This window comes from Danio rerio, chromosome 5 (assembly GCF_052040795.2).
Source record: "Danio rerio strain M-AB ecotype USA chromosome 5, GRCz13ab, whole genome shotgun sequence".
In the NCBI taxonomy this organism is placed as follows: Eukaryota; Metazoa; Chordata; class Actinopteri; order Cypriniformes; family Danionidae; genus Danio; species Danio rerio.
Genome location: NC_141025.1, coordinates 13,679,337 through 13,697,500, shown reverse-complemented (window position 1 = coordinate 13,697,500; position 18,164 = coordinate 13,679,337). Strand labels below are relative to the sequence as shown.

General features: G+C 35.2%; 1 protein-coding gene across 2 annotated transcripts; it reads right to left on the bottom strand.

Moving 5' to 3' along the window:
* Positions 1–296: 296 nt before the first annotated feature.
* On the bottom strand, positions 297–17,682 carry gal3st1a (galactose-3-O-sulfotransferase 1a). Of its 2 annotated transcripts, XM_087252896.1 has the most exons (4): positions 17,595–17,637; positions 17,442–17,496; positions 7,633–7,793; positions 297–4,814 (listed from the first exon to the last, which is right to left on the bottom strand). In XM_087252896.1, exons 3-4 carry the CDS (start codon positions 7,761–7,763, stop codon positions 3,668–3,670), a joined length of 1,278 nt encoding a protein of 425 aa, XP_087109022.1. In that variant the 5' UTR covers positions 7,764–7,793; positions 17,442–17,496; positions 17,595–17,637; the 3' UTR covers positions 297–3,667.
* Positions 17,683–18,164: the final 482 nt, after the last annotated feature.

The window sequence follows — 18,164 nt, the reverse complement described above, 5'->3', positions numbered from 1 at the left end:
GTTTAACCTTGTTTTAGCCAGGCTGTCTACGTTTAGTTGTCTATTAGATGTCTATCAAACACAAAATTGTTTGCTGGGGTATTCCTCAATTTTTTGTATGCTATTGTTCTTGTTATGAATAAAAAAAAACAAATAAATAAATAAACATAAAAAAGAAACACCAAAATGATGTTACAAGTTCTTGGTTTTTGTTGAGCTATATATATATATATATATATATATATATATATATATATATATATATATATATATATATATATATATATAGTGACAATAAAACACAACTGAGACACATGCATGTTACATAACATTTTTATTCTTGTCATCATTTGTGGATTTCAGGGCTGCTCAGTGGCCTCTTCCACAGGAAGTCCGATACGTCATCACATTTCAGCTTAAAAGCACCTTTCCACTCCAGAGTTTAAGTGATAATGCAAAAACAACAGCCGTCAATGAGTCCAAAGCACTTTGAGAGAGAACACTTTTTTGTTGCTACTGCCGTTGGCACCAACAATACAAGCTTCAGAGAATGAGGTCACTAATAAGGTGTTGCTGATTCATTTTGATGATTGACTCAAGCATCCACACACTACATAATACATAACGGCGACTTTACAGTATACATTTATCAACACAAACATGTTAACAAACGTAACTGTCACCACTTTTTAGGGAGGGTGGGGTAAGGTTCATGTAAATATGAAAATGTTTTATAATTCAGTCATGTCTTTTAATGTTTTTAACTTCTTTCTGACACAGAAAAAACAGGTTTTAGGTTTGTTGCATACACGTCTATGGAAGCTTACAGTATTTCAGCCACAGAATAAAATTAAATTTAGTAATAGTGACTTTTATTTTGTAATATTGAGTTGATGACTGTGATACCAACAATTATGTAAATGAAATTAGTTCTGACAAGAAAGGTCTGTTTCACGGGAAGAACATGCAAACTTCACACAGAAATGCCAACTGGTCCAGTCGAGACTCGAACCAGCGACCTTCTTGCTGTGAGGTGACTGAAAACTGAAAGCTGAAAACTGAAAGGTAAACATGAAGAAACATCAGAATTATGAATAGAAGTAGATAAAAACTCATATTTGCAATAAAAATGGTCTAAAATAGGAGAAAGCAGTAGTTTTTTTGCCACTCTTTGACTGAAACAAGCTTGTCACAGGGCCATTTCAACCAAAAACAAAGACCTTTTGTTAATTGAACAGCCAATCAAGATGAAGGTGACTTTTGTCTAAGGTTTGTGATGATTTCTAAGAAACCATGCATGAAGCCATCGATTTTTGTAGATGACACAGAATTTAACTGTATTTTACTGTAGGACAGTTTTGCGGTATGTGACTGTTTAAAGTTGCATTTTGAAAATTGTAGTGTATTTTACAGTAAAGATAAACATGCAATACTGTAAATACAGATGCAGCAAGAAAAATGTTGCTGTAAATGTAAAAACAGTATTTTACAGTAATTTATTTACAGTAAGTTACTGGCGAACTGCTGCACAGTGTGGTCCTTGCTGAGTCAATGGCTACAGCATGCATACAATGTAATCATAAAACATGTATGTAATCCTATATTCATTCATTCATTCAGTTGATTTAAATATTTGTTATACAATTGAAGGCAAAAATAATATTCCTCCTGCACTCTCAGAAAAAAAAATGAAACTATATTGTACTAAAGAACATACAAACACTTGTCACTGTGGCAGTACCTTTTTATTTAACAGAATTGTACCTTAAGACAAAGAAACAAATTTGTACCATTGCAGTTAAAGACATAATTTATACCATAGGAAACCAAAGAGTACCTTTGGTTTTTAAAACCTGCAGATGCAATATTGTACCTTCATTAAAGGTACAAATCTAATCCATGAAGGTGCAGCACAGTGACAAGACACTTTGTACCTTAACAGTGTCAAAAATGCTTACCAAATGTTTATTAAAAATACCTTAAATCTTTAGTTTACAATACCTATAGTATTTAGGTTGGTTTTACCAGTTTTTTTGTATTATATAACTTAATTATTAATGTTTATGTTTATTTAAACATATGCTTTTACATAATGATTTATGTTTTATTTCCCGAATGCTGTTTAATGGAGAGAAGTTTTTTCACACATTTACATGTAAAACTTGAATAAGTAATTTCTAATAACTAACTTCTGTTCTCTTTGGCATGATGACAGTGCATAATTCATTTATTCGTTTGTTTGTTTTTTTCGGCTTAGTCCCTTTATTAGTCTGGAGTTGCCACAGCGCAATGAACCACTAACTTATCCAGCATTTCCAGCCGCATCCCATCACTGAGAAACAGTGTACAATATTATACGAAATATTAGTATTCAGCTTAAAGTGCAACTTAAAGACTTAACTAGGTTAATTAGACTAATGATTGACAAACAGTGGTTTGTTCTTTAGAGGGTTAATATTATTAAACCAAAAAGTATTTTTTAAATAATAAAAAAATCATTTCATTCCAGTCAAACTAAAAAAATAGGATTTTCTCCAGAAGAAAAAAAATATTACAGGAAATACTGTGAAAATATCCTTGCTTTAATAAGTGAAAGATTTCACTAAAAAGTTGCCTTCAATTGTATATATGTTGCTTTCATAGTTTTTATTTGACTCTTTTATTTGATTTCTGAATGTTTCATTAATTTTCCTTAGTCTTAGTCCCTTATTTTTCTGTGGTCGCCAGAGTGGAATGAACCACCAACTATTCCAGTATATGTTTTTAACAGTGGATGCCCATCCAGCCGCACTCTCACATTCACACATATACATTATGGCCAATTTAGTTTATTCAATTCACCTATAGCGCATGTCTTTGGACTGTGGGGAAAACTGGAGCACCCGAAGGAAACCCACGCCAACATGGGGAGAACATGCAAACTCCACACAGAAATGCCAACTAGCAAACCACTGAGCTACATTTCAACAACAACAAAAAATCTTTAATATTCTACTAATGAAAAAAGTCACCTGTATCTTAGTTGGCCTGAGGATGATCATATTTGAGTGAATTTTAAAATCTCATTTAAAACAAGCAAAAGTTAAGATTTAACAAAAACAATGAGATTAATTATAAGAAAACCTCTGAATTAACTTTATTCTGTGGCTAAAATAAGCTTCCATACAAGCCAGTGCTGACTTCTCACCTGCACTGCAAAAAAAATAAGCGTAAATTAGCAGCTTTCCGTATTTTGTGATACAGGTTTTTACTGTTTATTGTTTATTTATGATTTTAAATTGCATTATAAGACCTTGATCTTTTTTTTTTTAAAAAAAGAAAAAAGTGACTCATATAACCATTTTTAATAGTTTAAAGTGCTATATTGTATGGGTTGGTATTGTATATTACACTACAAAAACCTTGTAATAAACTGAAAGAACCTTTCCTGTTATTTGAATTCTGACTAATTGTCTCTCTATATTATTTATTAAACATTATATTATGTCAAACTACTAAAATGTCAATAAAAGTCACTTTGTTTAGGCTCCAGAGTAACCTTAAAACATTAACATTAAAAGTCCACAGAGCAGAAATCAACATCCCATAATGCAATTCACAACCATAAATAAATAATTAAACACTTGAGAATCACAAAATACGGAAGCTCTTAATTAACAGATACTTCATTAGACACATCTCTTCTGCGCTACCAGTGCAGGATATCTCTAATGTGACCCCACAGTCTTGTAATCCACAGATTGACACCCATATCGCTGAGATACTGCAATTCTGGGGTCAGCATCTTCCTGCAGAGCCTTCGGTGGGCTTTATCGATATTCTTCTTCAGATTGTAACCCATAATGGACCTCTCCCCAATAGGCTGCCACGGCTGCATGGACGTCTCCAAGATGCTTCCTGCATCAACAGCCTGGCCTCCTTCAATACATACAGCAGCCATTTCTGCATTTCTGCGCCGAAGCTCTGCAACATCTCTAATCATTCGCTGCCGGCCGTAAGCGTCCACCTTTCTCCAGAAGGTGTCGTTAAAATACTGGTAAAGCTTCCAGTCGATGGCGTTCCACTGGAGGGCCTTGGATCTAAGCTCTGGGGTGAGCTTAGAAATAGTCGAATCCTTCCTAGCATTGAGTTTAAAAAAAAGCAAATCCTCCATCTCCCAGCAGAGGGCGTCCTTCAGCAAAATAAGCGACTCTTCAAAATACTCCACAAGCATCACCAGCTGGAAGCGTTTGGAGATCTCCTGGATGGCCTGGTCTACTCTTGGGTCGTCAGGATTTAGGTTGTTATCCTGGCCGAAGTCAAAGAAAAGCAGGTTTTTGAGATAGAAGGAATTGAATCCTTCAGGGTCGTAATAAAGGTTTGGATCGGATAGGAATTCTCTGAGTTTGTCCTCCCCGGAAATCTTCCACGTTAGGGGTACGACACGTCCAAAATAGTGGAAGGAGGACTCGGCCAGATCAGCGGGATCCCGGAGGATTGTGATGTAGGAGGCATCGGCTGGAAGCACCCTGGCCACCTCGGCAGCATTGAAGCGCATGTGGTTACAGATGATGTTGAAGCACATTCCAGGCCGGTAGTCTTTGACCTGCGAGCGGTGGAACGAAGAGGGGTAGAAGAAGTCATTGCGGCTGTTGGGGAAGGCGAACTTGAGGTGGTGCTTCTCACCGAAGCGAAAGAGGATGTTGAGGAAAGTGCTGCTGGCTGTTTTGTGGGTTTTCATGAACACAATGTCCACTTTCGGAGTGCAGATAGGCTGCCCTGAGGGATGATGGGAGCTGTTTGAGATGGAGTGGGCAGCAGAAGGGCGATGGGCACATGAGTAAGGCACTGGCACTCTGTGGATAAAAATCAATCAAATGTTTAGTTTCAAATACATTTTATGGTTTCATTAATTTTACTTCAGCTCAGTCCCCTATTTATCAGGGGTCGCCACAGCGGAATGAACCACCAACTATTATAGCACATTCAAAAAAGGATCTGAGAAACAACTTATTTGTGTGTTGTTTCAATAAAGCAACCATTCATTTGTGTTGTGTTTTATTTTAATTTTTTAATATTCATTTATTCTTAATTGTATTAATCATAAGTTCAGTAGTCATTTATATAATTATCATTATATCATTTTATTGATCATTAGGTAATGATTTGATTATTATTATTGATTATTATTCGCCATTTGATTATGTTTTTTATATTTTAATATTAATATTTTCCTATAATTAGTGCTTTTTTATTATTAGTAAAAATGTTCCATATCATTATCATCTTTTAAATCTGTGGATAAGCGATGAGTGAAATGTCTCCATTTCAAAGCCTGTATTGTCTCTGGGCAATGTTGTGAAGGAGTAATTTTTCATTGCTGTTGCTTGTGGTATAATAACACTTGTTAGATGTATCCTTCTGGCTTTCTCAGTCAACTCCTATATTGATAGGAAACTGTTAATTCAGTTAAATACTGGTTAACAGGTTTGGGTATTGGAAACTCTGCTGATTTCTTGTCCATACACCTGGAGAAACTGATATTTCCTGACAAGACCTGGTGTCCGGGGCTAGATATTATTTATCTGGCGTGGAGATGGTGATCTAACAGTCTGCTTTATGCTCTTGCAGCCACAACCCAGCACTGGGAAACATCAATATACTCTCACATTAACACACAAACACCACGGCCAGTTTAGTTTATTCAGTTCACCTATAGTGCATATCTTTGGACTGTGGGGCAAATCGGAGGAAACCCATGGCAACACGGGGAGAACATGCAAACTCCACACAGAAATGCCAACTGACCCATTCTGGACTTGAACTGTACCAGCGATCTTAAACAGCATTTATTCATCATAGTAGTCTACTACTAATGCAACCTTACTGTAAAGAGTTACCCATTTCATCATTAGAATATGTTGTTCTCATATTCATGTTTTACTCCAGAATTGTAAGACAAATTAAAGGAATAGTTCACCCAAAATGAAAATGACCTCATCATACTTTCCCTCATGTGGTTTTAAACCTTCTGTTGAACCATAATGAAGATATTTTGAAGAATGATGGTTGCTGGCACTCACTGACTTCCATACTACTAAAACAATGAATGTCAATGGTTGCTAACAACTATCATTCTTTAAAATATCTTCTTCATTGTTCAATAGAATAAAGAAACTCAAAAAAGGTTTTGAAGAGCGAGTAAATAACGTTGTTCTGTTTAAGAGGGAAAGGAAACCATATTACAAAATATTAAATGAAGAAAACAAAAAACTAATCTAAAATGCTTGTCTTTGTGATGTCACTGTCTTGATACTACTCTGTAATTAGTAGGATATATATTTTTTAAATCACTTCTTTTGTGCAAGGATACATTAAAACTCATAGTAAAGACAATTACATTAAAATGTTCATTCATTCATTCATTCATTCATTCATTCATTCATTCATTCATTTTCTTTTCAATTTAGTCCCTTTATTAATCCGGGGTCACCACAGCAGAATGAACCGCCAAATTATCCAGCACATGTTTTACGCACTGGCTGCCCTTTCCGCTGCAACCCATCTTTGGGAAACATCCATACACACTCATTTACACTCATACACTACGGACAATTTAGCCTACCCAATTCACCTGTACCCAATGTCTTCGGACAGAGGAGGACACCAAAGCACCTGGAGGAAACCCGCAAACTCCACACAGAAACGCCAACTCACCCAGCCGAGGCTCGAACCAGCGAACTTCTTGCTGTGAGGTGACAGCACTATACTGCTCCACTGCGTCACCCATTAAAATGTTAGATATATTTCAAATACTTGATTTCAAATTTTCTATTATTATCATAAAAAAAAACTGTGATTTTATTACAAATAATTTACAGAGCAACTGTTTTTTTGATATTGTAATGATAATAAGATATTTTTTAAAGCCAATCTGCATATTAGGCTAGATTTTATTTGTCATGTGACACTAAAGACTGGAGTGAAGATGCTGAAATTAAAGTTTGGCATCACAGGAATGAATGAATGAATGAATGAATGAATGAACGAATGACATAATAAACATAATAATGCATTTTAACATATTATTATATTTTCATCTATTTTATAAAATTACAGTTTATCTGTTTAAATAATTTAATAATAATATAAATATATAAATATTTAAGTTAAGCAAAACTGCCTGAAAAATGTTACATTTTTATCCATTATAACTAATATCAAATGAAAATTAATGTCATAAGAGAATTAGCCAAGAATTTAGGGATAAACAATTTTTGCTGTCATGACACTATTATTCAAAACAGACTTTTTTTTTGTGAATATTTATTTATAATTCACAAAAATAAATAGAGCTCTGATCCTACTTGAACCTAAAGGGATGGTTAATCCAAAACTAGACATTCTGTCATCCCTTACTCATCCTTCATGTTGGAAACCGGTAACCATTGACTTACTTATCTGTTTTTGTTTAATCTACTGGATGTCAATGGTTGCGGTTTCTAACGTTCTTCAAAATATCTTCTTTTTGTGTTCAACAGAATGAAAAATCTCATAAAGAGTATATAGTCAGTGAATTCACAATTTTGGGTGAACTATCCCCAAAATTAAAAACATCATATTATTTCCCTTCTTGCTTGGCATTCCTTATTCTAAACACATGAAAAGACTCACTCTTGCAAGCCAAACTGGACCTCGGGGGCCGACAGGCAGTACAGAAGGATCATGCAGGTGGTCAGGAGTGCACCCAGGATCAGTCCCTTACAGATGGACCTCCACTGCCGGACTGGCTTTCCAACCATCATTGCTACCTGGTTGGACTCTGGAAAAAATCCCTGAAACACAGACAAAGACTCTTCAGTAATAATTTAAAGCTACTTTAATTAATTATCTGTTAGCCTGAGGTCCACAGCTGTGTCTCTAAAGGCTTCTTTACGTAAATACAGTGTAAATGCGCTGTGCTATGTGCTGTGCTTACGCATGCAGAGTCCTCTAGTGCTACTATAGCATCTGATTGTCGAAGCATTTCTAGTGTCACCATTTCCTCAAGTGCCCAATTATTTAGGTACACCGCTGATCGCTCAATTGCTCGTCTCCCATGAGTTAAAAAAAAACATGCAATCTGCCACTGCTTAACTTGTGCTTAGGACAGGACTTTACGGGAAATTCAGCAACACGAGATTCAAGAATATTTTAATCTTAGATGATGTGGCAGGTGCTGGAAATAGGAACTTATTTCTTTTATTATTACTGTTGTCTCTTTTACTTTTCACTAGACACTTGTATTTTTGTATTGCTGAGTGATATATTAACCAAACTTCTCTGAGTTTGATACGCTTTGCATACTAATGAAGCATTTTTGCAGAAGTAGAGGTTTTCTGCCACTGGCTGAAAAGATAGAGTGTTATCAAAATCTGAAAATAACTATAGCTTTTCATTTGACTTTCCTTTTGAAGCAAAGATGTGCTGAAACTGAACACTGAATATTTGCAGTTGAGAAGTCTTATGCTTTTAATGTTGTGCAGAGAAGTTGGAAAAAAGAGGAAGTATGTTTGGGTGCGGGCACCAGAGAACTGAAGAATGATTGACAAGTGACGAATTACACAAACATGAAATGCCACAGTCATTCACAAAATGCCACAGTCACATCATCCTGCAGCCCAAGACCGGTAATTTGCTGAAGCTAAGCAGGGCTGAGCTCAGTGCCTGGATGGGAGACATGGGCTGCTGTTTAAAGTAGTGTTAGTGAGGCCAGCAAGGGGTGCTCAACCTGCGGTCTGCGTGAGTCCTAATACCACAGTATGTGAAGGTGACACTATACTGTCCGTGAGCTCCATCTTTCATCCTGACTCTCTGTGCTCATTGAAAATCCCATGGCATTTCTCGTAAAGTATGGATGTAACCCAGGTGTCCTGGCCGAATTCCCTCCATTGGCCCTTACCCATCATGGCCTCTCAATCATCCCCATCCACTGAATTGGCTCTGTCACTGTCTCTTTACTCCAATAGCTGGTGTGTGGTGAGTGCACTGGCGCCGTTGTCCTGTGGCTGCCATCGCATCATCCAAGTGAAAGCGTTTTGGGTGTATGGCCATACACGATAAATGCACTATATAAATACACATTACTTTCAAAACATTGGAGATGATAGTGGACTTTAGGAGAAACCCTCCTGCACTCCCCCCGTTCACCATCATGAACAGCACTGTGGCTGCAGTAGAGTCATTCAGGTTCCTGCCACAGGAGCTGCTCGTACAGTTCTACTCAGCTGTTATCCAATCCATCATCTGCATTTCAATCACCATCTGGTTCGGCTCAGCTGCCAAAACCGACCTCAGTAGACTACAGCGAATAGTCCGGACTGCTGAACGAATCACTGGCACTACCCTTCCTACACTTCAATAACAGTACTCTTCCAGGGTGAGTAAAAGGGCTAGCAAAATCACTCTGGATGCCTCGCACCCAGCACACTACCTGTTCGAACTGTTACCGTCTGGTCGGCGCTACAGAGCACCAAGCACAAAAACAGCCAGACGCAGGAAAAATGTCTTTCCCCAGGCCATCTACCTCATGAACAGTTAAATATTCCCCTACTGTGCAAAAAAAATGTGCAATACTGTCTTATACGTACTTGTACAAAGCACCTTATAACAATTTACAATGCAATACTTTCTCATATGCATTTGTACACAGCACCTAACCTGTATATTATATATATTTATATATTTATTAACTGATTCTGATTACTTACGAAACTCTACCTTTTTATATCAGCTGTGTACAAAAGCTGGAGTCAGGGAAATGTAAATTTGTTGTGCACCTCCTGAATGTAATTCTTGCATTGCATTGGGGATAACCAGAATTCTGTTCATCGAATAATTCATTTGTATCTAGTTTTGGGCTATTCTTAGATGTCTAGTAAATTTTCACAGATAGCCCAAATTTAGGCTTGTTTTAGCCAAGAGGACTATGCTTGGACATCTATTAGACATCTTTTTAAAAAAAATAAATAAATAATGCTTGCTATTATAATTAAACAAACTATCATAAAATAAAATAAAATAAAATAAAATAAAATAAAATAAAATAAAATAAAATAAAATAAAATAAAATAAAATTAAATTAAATTAAATTAAATTAAATTAAATTAAATTAAATTAAATTAAGTTAATATTCTGATCTGCAGATAATTGCTGCAGGTCATGAGGGACAACTTTTTCATCGAATGAATTATGCACACAGACGAAAAGTGACACTGTTCCCACAGACCAGGATCAGGTATCTGCTGTCCCGGGTCGTAGTTACAAAAGTTCTTACTTTTCTATGAAAGAAAGTTAGGAGCACAGACTGTGCCAGCCATACGATATGCTGCTGATCTCTGACAGATAGATGGAGGGGGTGGTCTTCCAGACAAAGATAGTTGTAGAAAGGTAATGAGGATATTTATAGTCACTTGGGTTCCTTTGATTGGAGGATCGTATTTAGCTAATGTAGGCCAGCTAGGTCAATCATGAGCACGTGCTTCTCTCAAAATTTGTTTATTATTAAACTTCACTTAAACTTAATTGTGGCATTTTAGTGACCATCACTTTAAATTCAAATGAGATTGTGCTCTTTTCAAAAAAGGGAGGGGCTCCAGATCGCTGTGAGTCAGCATAGTAGCAGATTCAAAACAGTACTGACATTATCTGTGTAAAGAAAACTGAAAATGTAAAAAGAAGTGCCTCAGAAGAAAGGTGTCTGTGACTACAGTGGTCATTTGTGCATGTAAAACTCCACATTTGCAGACTTGGCAAGACAATGGTTATGTCTAGATCTCAGAACACCTCAACCTCAGCAGAAACCCTGCAGGTAGGAACACACTGAGCACCTCAACCTCAGCAGAAACCCTGCAGGTAGAAACACACTCCTTTGAGCGTGTTTCCAACCAACTTCAAATATATAGGATCTCAGCAACGAAACTAGGGAAGAAATAAAGGAAAGGTTGAAGGCGGGAAACAAAGCATCCCAGCAGGCACACAACACCATAAGACGTTTTAATATTAGGTTGGAGGTTCATTCCACTGTGGCGACCACTGATAAATAAGGGACTAAGCCTAAGAAAAATGAATGAATTTTTACTACAAAACAAATGCACCAAACATTCCAGCAAACAAAGATGTCTAACAGACGTCTAATAGACATCTAAACATAGACAGCTTGGCTAAAACAAGGCTAAACTTGGGCTGTCAGTGAAAATCTAATAGACATTTAAAAATAGCCCAAAACTAGACTAGTCATCAAATAGACAGATTAGACAGACGTTGTATGACGTCCATTAGACATCTATTAGACATCTTTTAATAACAAAAAATGTTTGCTGGGATCCGTCTATTTGACGACAAGTCTAGTTTTGGGCTATGTCTATTAGATTTTCACTGACAGCCTGAACTTAGCCTTGTTTTAACCAAGATGGCTATGTTTAGATGTCTATTAGACATATATTAGACTTTTTTTTTTAAACAAAAAAATGCTTGATGGGATCTGTTTTTTTGACGACTAGTCTAGTTTTGGGTTATTTTTAGACGTCTATCATATTTTTACTGACAGCCCAATTTAAGCATCGTTTTAGCAAAGACGACTTTGTTTAGACATCTATTGGACATCTTTTACAAACAAAAAATGCTTGTTGGGATCTGCCTTTTTGATGATTAGTCTAGTTTTGGGCTATTCTTAGACATCTATTCGATTTCCACAGACAGCTCAAATTTGTTTTAGCCAAGACAACTATGTTTAGACGTCTATTAGACATCTATGAGACATCTTTTCATAACAAAAACATGTTTGCTGGGATCTGTCTATTTGACGACTAGTCTAGTTTTGGGCTATTCTTCAGATGTCTATTCGATTTTCACTGACAGCCCAAGTTTAGCCTTGTTTTAGCCAAGACGACTATGTTTAGACATCTATTAGACATTTTTTGAAAACAAAAAATATGCGTGCTGGGATCTGCCTTTTTGACAACTAGTCTAGTTTTGGGCCATTTTTAAATGTCTATTAGATTTTTACAGACAGACCAAATTAAGCCTTGTTTTAGCCAAGACAACTATGTTTTGATGTCTATTAGACATCTTTTAAAAACAAAAAATGCTTGCTGGGATCTGTCTATTTAACAACAAGTCTAGTTTTGGGCTAATCTTAAATGTCGATTAGATTTTCACTGACAGCCTGAACTTAGCCTTGTTTTAACCAAGATGGCTATGTTTAGATGTCTATTAGACATATATTAGACTTTTTTTTTAAAACAAAAAATGCTTGCTGGGGTTTATCTTTTTGATGACTAGTCTAGTTTTGGGCTATTTTTAGAAATCCATTAGATTTTCACTGACAGCCCAAATTTAGCCTTGTTTTAGCCAAGACGACTCTGTTTAGACATTTATTAGACATCTTTTAATAACAAAAAATGCTTGCTGGGATCTGTCTATTTGACGACTAGTCTAATTTTGGGCTAGATGTCTATTTGATTTTCAAAAAACAAAAAATGCTTGCTGGGATGTATCAAAAATTGCATAAACACCCAATTAAACAAACGAACATAAAATAAAATAAAAGAAATAAAGTTAATATTCTGATCTGGAGATAATTGCTGCAGGTCATGAGGGACAACTTTTCCATCGAATGAATTATGCACACAGACGAAAAGTGACACTGTTCCCACAGACCAGGATCAGGTATCTGCTGTCCTGGGTTCGTAGTTACAAAAGTTCTTACTTTTCCATGAAAGAAAGTTAGAAGCACAGACTGTGCCAGCCATACGATATGCTGCTGATCTCTGATAGATAGATGGAAAGAGTGCAGGAACAAAGCTGCGAGTAGAAATCCAAAAAGGGCAGAAGAAGTCTGAAGGAAGCCATTGTTCTTATTTGCAGCAATTTCCAAGCCTGCATTTTTCAAAGTCATCCTTTGTTGACAGCAAAAACACTAACAACATCATCATTGTTATGTTGATGGTCATGCATAAAAAGGATTTTACTCGGCCACAAAGAAATGCTACAGCAGCTGCAGCTCCAATTTAAGATTCAACATGATAATGGATCTTTCGATTCATCAAACACCATGTTCATTTATTTATTGGACATTTAAAATACAGTTGAAGTCAGATTTATTAGTCCCCCTGAATATTTTTTACCCATTTTTTCTATCTTTGCCATGATGACAGTACATGATATTTGACTAGCTATTTTTCAAGATATTATTATTCAACTTAAAGTGATATTTAAAAGCTTAACTAGGTACATTAGGCAAGTTCTGGTATTTAGGCTAGTCGTTGTATAATGATGGTTTGCTTTGTGGACAATCGAAAACAAATATTGCTTAAGGGAGCTAAAAATATTGACCTTAAATTGGTTTTTAATTAAGAAACTGCTTTTATTCTAGCCGAAATAAAGAAAAAAAGAACTTTATCCAGAAGAAAAAATATTATAGGAATTACTGTGAAAAATTCCTTGCTCTGTTAATCATCATTTGGGAAATATATATAAAAAAAAAAGAGCTAATCATTTTGAGTTCAGCTGTATAGCAGTGTATTGTATAAAAGTCTTGTGGGCGTTGAATGGGTATGACAAAGAATGTCATATGATATCTCTGATGTGCTGTGGGCATATTCGTAACAAATAGGAAGCCACCGTAATGAAGTTTGATGAGATAAGAGCAGAATAAAGACTCCTTTTATATCAACACAAGAAAGTGGTCAGAATGAGAAGGCTGATTAGAAAGGAGAATTTAGGAATAAAACAAGATAGTGTTTCCATAGGTTGGACATTATGAAGCTTTACATAAGAGTGTTATTCGGGGAAACAAAATTCCAAGCAAATAATTTCTTTAATATTCGTATTTTTTAAATATTCATGATAATAAAATGGGATGGCACGGTGGCTCAGTGGTTAGCGCTGTGGCCTCACAGCAAAAATGTCACTGGTTCGAGTCCCGGATGTGCCAGTTGGCATTTCTGTTTGGAGTTTTATTAGGTTAACAAAAAATGGCTGTAGTGTATGTGGATGTTTCCCAGTACTGGATTGTGGCTAGAAGGGTATCCGCAGCATAAAACAAATCATCACCTTGAAATTATAAGGTTCTATTTGTGTTCTGAATGATTTTGAGATATTGAGCTTGAAAGTTTTTGGTATGTGTGTAACATTTGTTTTTTAAATAAAAAGTCTTAAAATGTAAACAACTTATAAAAAAAACATCCTATAATGTAAATAAGTTGTCAATTAATAAAAATATGTCAATAACTAAATTTTGACAAAAATGTCAGATAGAACCTTATAATTCTAAGATGACGATATGCTGGAATAGTTAGCGATTCATTCCGCGGTGGCGACCTCTGATAAATAAAGGACTAAGCCAGAGGATGAATAAATAAATAATAATAATTTATAAAAATGTACTTTTTAATTGGTCTATTCTTCTTCATCTAATTAAAATAAAATGAAGACGATGTTAAAATTTTTAAAACTTTTTTTAAACTTTTTTGCAAAGTTATTTAAATATTAATGAAACGTAAAAAAAATTGTGCGTAAAAATGTACATAAAAATCATATTTGTACAAAATACTAAGTTTTTACCAAAAAAATTGCAGAATTTGATAAGTATTTTTAGTAAAACTCCAACCATTCATTCATTAATGTTCTTGTTGGCTTAGTCCCTTTATTAATCCGGGGTCGCCACAGCGGAATTAACCGCCAACTTATCCAGCAAGTTTTTTGAAAACATCCACACACACATTCACATACACACACTACGGACAATTTAGCCTACCCAATTCATCTGTATCGCATGTAACCATTCATTCATTCATTCATTTTCCTTCAGCTCTATTTAAAAGGTTGCCAGAGCGGAATGAACCACCAACTTATCCATCATATGTTTTACACAGCGGATGCCCTTCCAGCTGCAACCCAGTTCAGAAAAACATCCATACACACTCATTCACACACATACACTACGGCCAATTTAGTTTATTTAATTCACCTATAGTGCATGACTTTGAACTTGTTAGGTTCCGGAGCACCCGGGGGAAACCCACGCCAACACGGGGAGAACATGTAAACTCCACACAGATATCCGAACTGGTCCAGCCGGGAGTCGAACCAGCGACCTTCTTGCTGTGAGGCAACAACGCTAACCAATGAGCCACCGTGTCGCCGCTCATTGAGTAACAATGCTGTAAATGTACACTTTAACATAGTATATTAAACAAGACTATACTTACTACACGATTTTTTTGATGTGAATAATTTGAGCAGTGAGTGATGGTACTGCATACTTGTTTAAAAATGCTGATCGTTTTGAACTGTAAATCTACAGGGCTCAGCATAATTGAGCACACCCCATTTTGAAAATGAATATTTTTCTCCATTTCTCAGTGAATATAGGAAATGTATTTTGATGCATTTAAACAAAACAGATTTATTAAACAGATATATTTATTAAAATAATATTTTAGTCAAAAAACAGATTTAGAAATTGAAAGATAATACAATAAAATTCTTTTGCTTTTCTTGATTTTTCCTCTTTTTTAAACTTGTATTTAATATTTTTCTCTAACATATAAATTTGACTGGTTTTTGGGTGTTATTATAAGTTATTTAGATAAGCTCCAGATTTGGCTTCAGTACTGACTGATCTAATGTATATGCACAAATATAATATTGTATAGCTTCCTATTAAAAATATGAATTTAAAAGAGAGATTTGTGAGGGGTGTACTTGTATATGCTGAGCACTGTATAATATAATTGACATCTGGGATTAAATATAAAGCACTGGTTTGTTACATTGCATCTACATGCTAGCTAATTCTCATTAGATTATAAGTGGACTGTTAGGTTAGAATTAGTGTTAGTGTAAGCTGACATGTACGTGCAAAGTTTCTTATAGTCAGTTAAATGTCTTTTAACGGAGCAGCATCAACAGGTATTAGACAGTTTACTAATACTCAACTGGACCATCAATTAAAGTGTTATCTAATATTAAAGCAAAAACTAAAATACTGCCTATTTGCCCTTAAGAGTTCAAAGTACCGTATTCATGACTTATTCAAACAATACAAATATATATTCCCCAAGTATAATTTACAATGAAAACTATAAAGCTTGAGTATAATAGTGATGCAACAACATTGTATTACAGAAAATGCTATTAAGTTATTTACAGTGTTTAAACCATGCAGTGGTATTACAAAAATATGTTTTTTAAACACATTTAGGAAACATATTAAGTTTTAAAACTAATTTCCTCTGTCTTTACCATGATGACATATATAATACGTATTTATTTTGCAAGATACTACTATTCAGTCTAATTTAAAGGTAGCTATAGGTTAATTATTGATTAACTAGACAAGACAACAGTGCTTTGTTCTGCCAATGAAAAAAAAATCTTTAGGTGGGCTAATAATATTGACTTTAATAAAAAAACGTTATAAAAATTCACATTCCAATAAATGTTCCTAATTCTGCATCTGAAAGGGCATCTGCTGTGTTCAACAGATAAGTAGGCGATTCATTCCACGGTGGTGGCCGTGATAAATAAAAAGACTAAAGAAAATGAATGAATGAATATTTAAAACAATGTTTCTCAATGTTCCTGTTTGTAAATGTCACAGGAGGGCTAATAATAATTATGCCATCAAGTAGGTATATTCCCCCAATATAATGTTTAGGAAGATTAAATAATCTGTCAAAAATATATGACAAAAAATCATAACTACAAATATTTTAAGTTACTTTAACTTGCTTGATAAGTTAATCAGGTTTTAATTACATTTTTAAGTTATGCTTAACTTAATATATTTAATCAGTTTGATTAATATGAGTTGACATGACTAGTAAAAGTTAATTAGATTTAACTAACCTAGATTTAACCTTTACCCTGTATAATATCATGAATACAACACAGATGCAACAACAAATTAAATTAATGAACAATTTTTGTACAGTTAAACGTACTAAAGGCTTAATCAAACAATGCAATAACACAACGCTGTATATAAGCTACACTTTGTTCAAACTACTTATTCAAAATGAGCAGAAACAACACATTTCTTAAGTTTTTTTTGCACCAACTTAATTGTCCCATGTCAAATTCACTTAAATTTGTAAAAATAAATAAGTTAAATTAATTATTTCAGTGTAAAAATTAATCATATGATCAATCAGTCATGACAGCATATGTTTTATGTCATTGTAACTTGTTAAACTAAGTTAATCATGATCTAACTTAAAGTTACACAAGCTGTTTAACGTCAGTTTACGTAATGTAAGTTCAATGGACTTATAAGTTTAATTTGATTCAGCTTAAAAATGTAAGGCAACCAGGATTCTTTTACAGTGTTCATGTTTTCCCAACACAAATCGATCGCGTGGAACCCAGCAATTTTACATGCATGTGTAGTGTCAATTTGATCGCTAGATTAAATATAACGTTTCAGCATGATAACTCACCAAATCATGGAGATGTCCCGGTCACAGCTTGACTGGCAGAACAAAAGCAATGCCTCTGATGAAAAGAATCAGATTTGGTTAACAAAGATGCATTGAAAGACATCGATTCCTCCGCAGTTAACTGTCCCGTCATGCTATCCAAGGTTAACAGACCTGTATGCCTGTTATCTGGTGTGAAACCTCTGAGCGACTGCACACACACACACACATACACCTGATGATTTTGAAGCCCCCGCCTCTCCCCTGTCTGTGTGTGTGCGTGTGTGTGTTGTAGAGCTGAGCTGGCTAAACCACATTCAGTGGAGATGACTGTGTGACGCAAGACGAGCCGTCTGGAGACCTGCACTGCATGAGTGAATGAGCAGGGCTGAACGAAGAAAGTGGGAGAGGGAGAGAGAGAGAGAGAGAGAGAGAGAGAGAGAGAGAGGACACTTTTTTGATACCGCTTTATCTTAAAATGTTGATTGTTAATTGTAGCATACACTCAATTCTAATTATTATTATTTGTATTTGAAAAATTATTTTATTTATTCATTCATTTTCTTATCGGCTTAGTCCCTTTATTAATCTGGGGTCGCCACAGCGGAATGAACTGCCAACTTATCCAGCAAGTTTTTACGCAGCCGATGCCCTTCCAGTCACAGACCATCTCTGGGAAATGAATACTTATTTATTTAGGCCTATTTATTCATTTAGCATTTAGTGCTATTTACTGTGTACTCG

What these genes read in the sequence shown, in the direction of transcription:
- gal3st1a (XM_087252896.1), bottom strand. Translation starts at nt 7,763, where the DNA reads ATGATGGTTGGAAAGCCAGTCCGGCAGTGGAGGTCCATCTGTAAGGGA. An exon ending in GTCCAGTTTGGCTTGCAAGA is followed by an intron (nt 4,815 to 7,632) that starts GTGAGTCTTTTC and finishes TTTTATCCACAG; the next exon opens with AGTGCCAGTGCCTTACTCAT.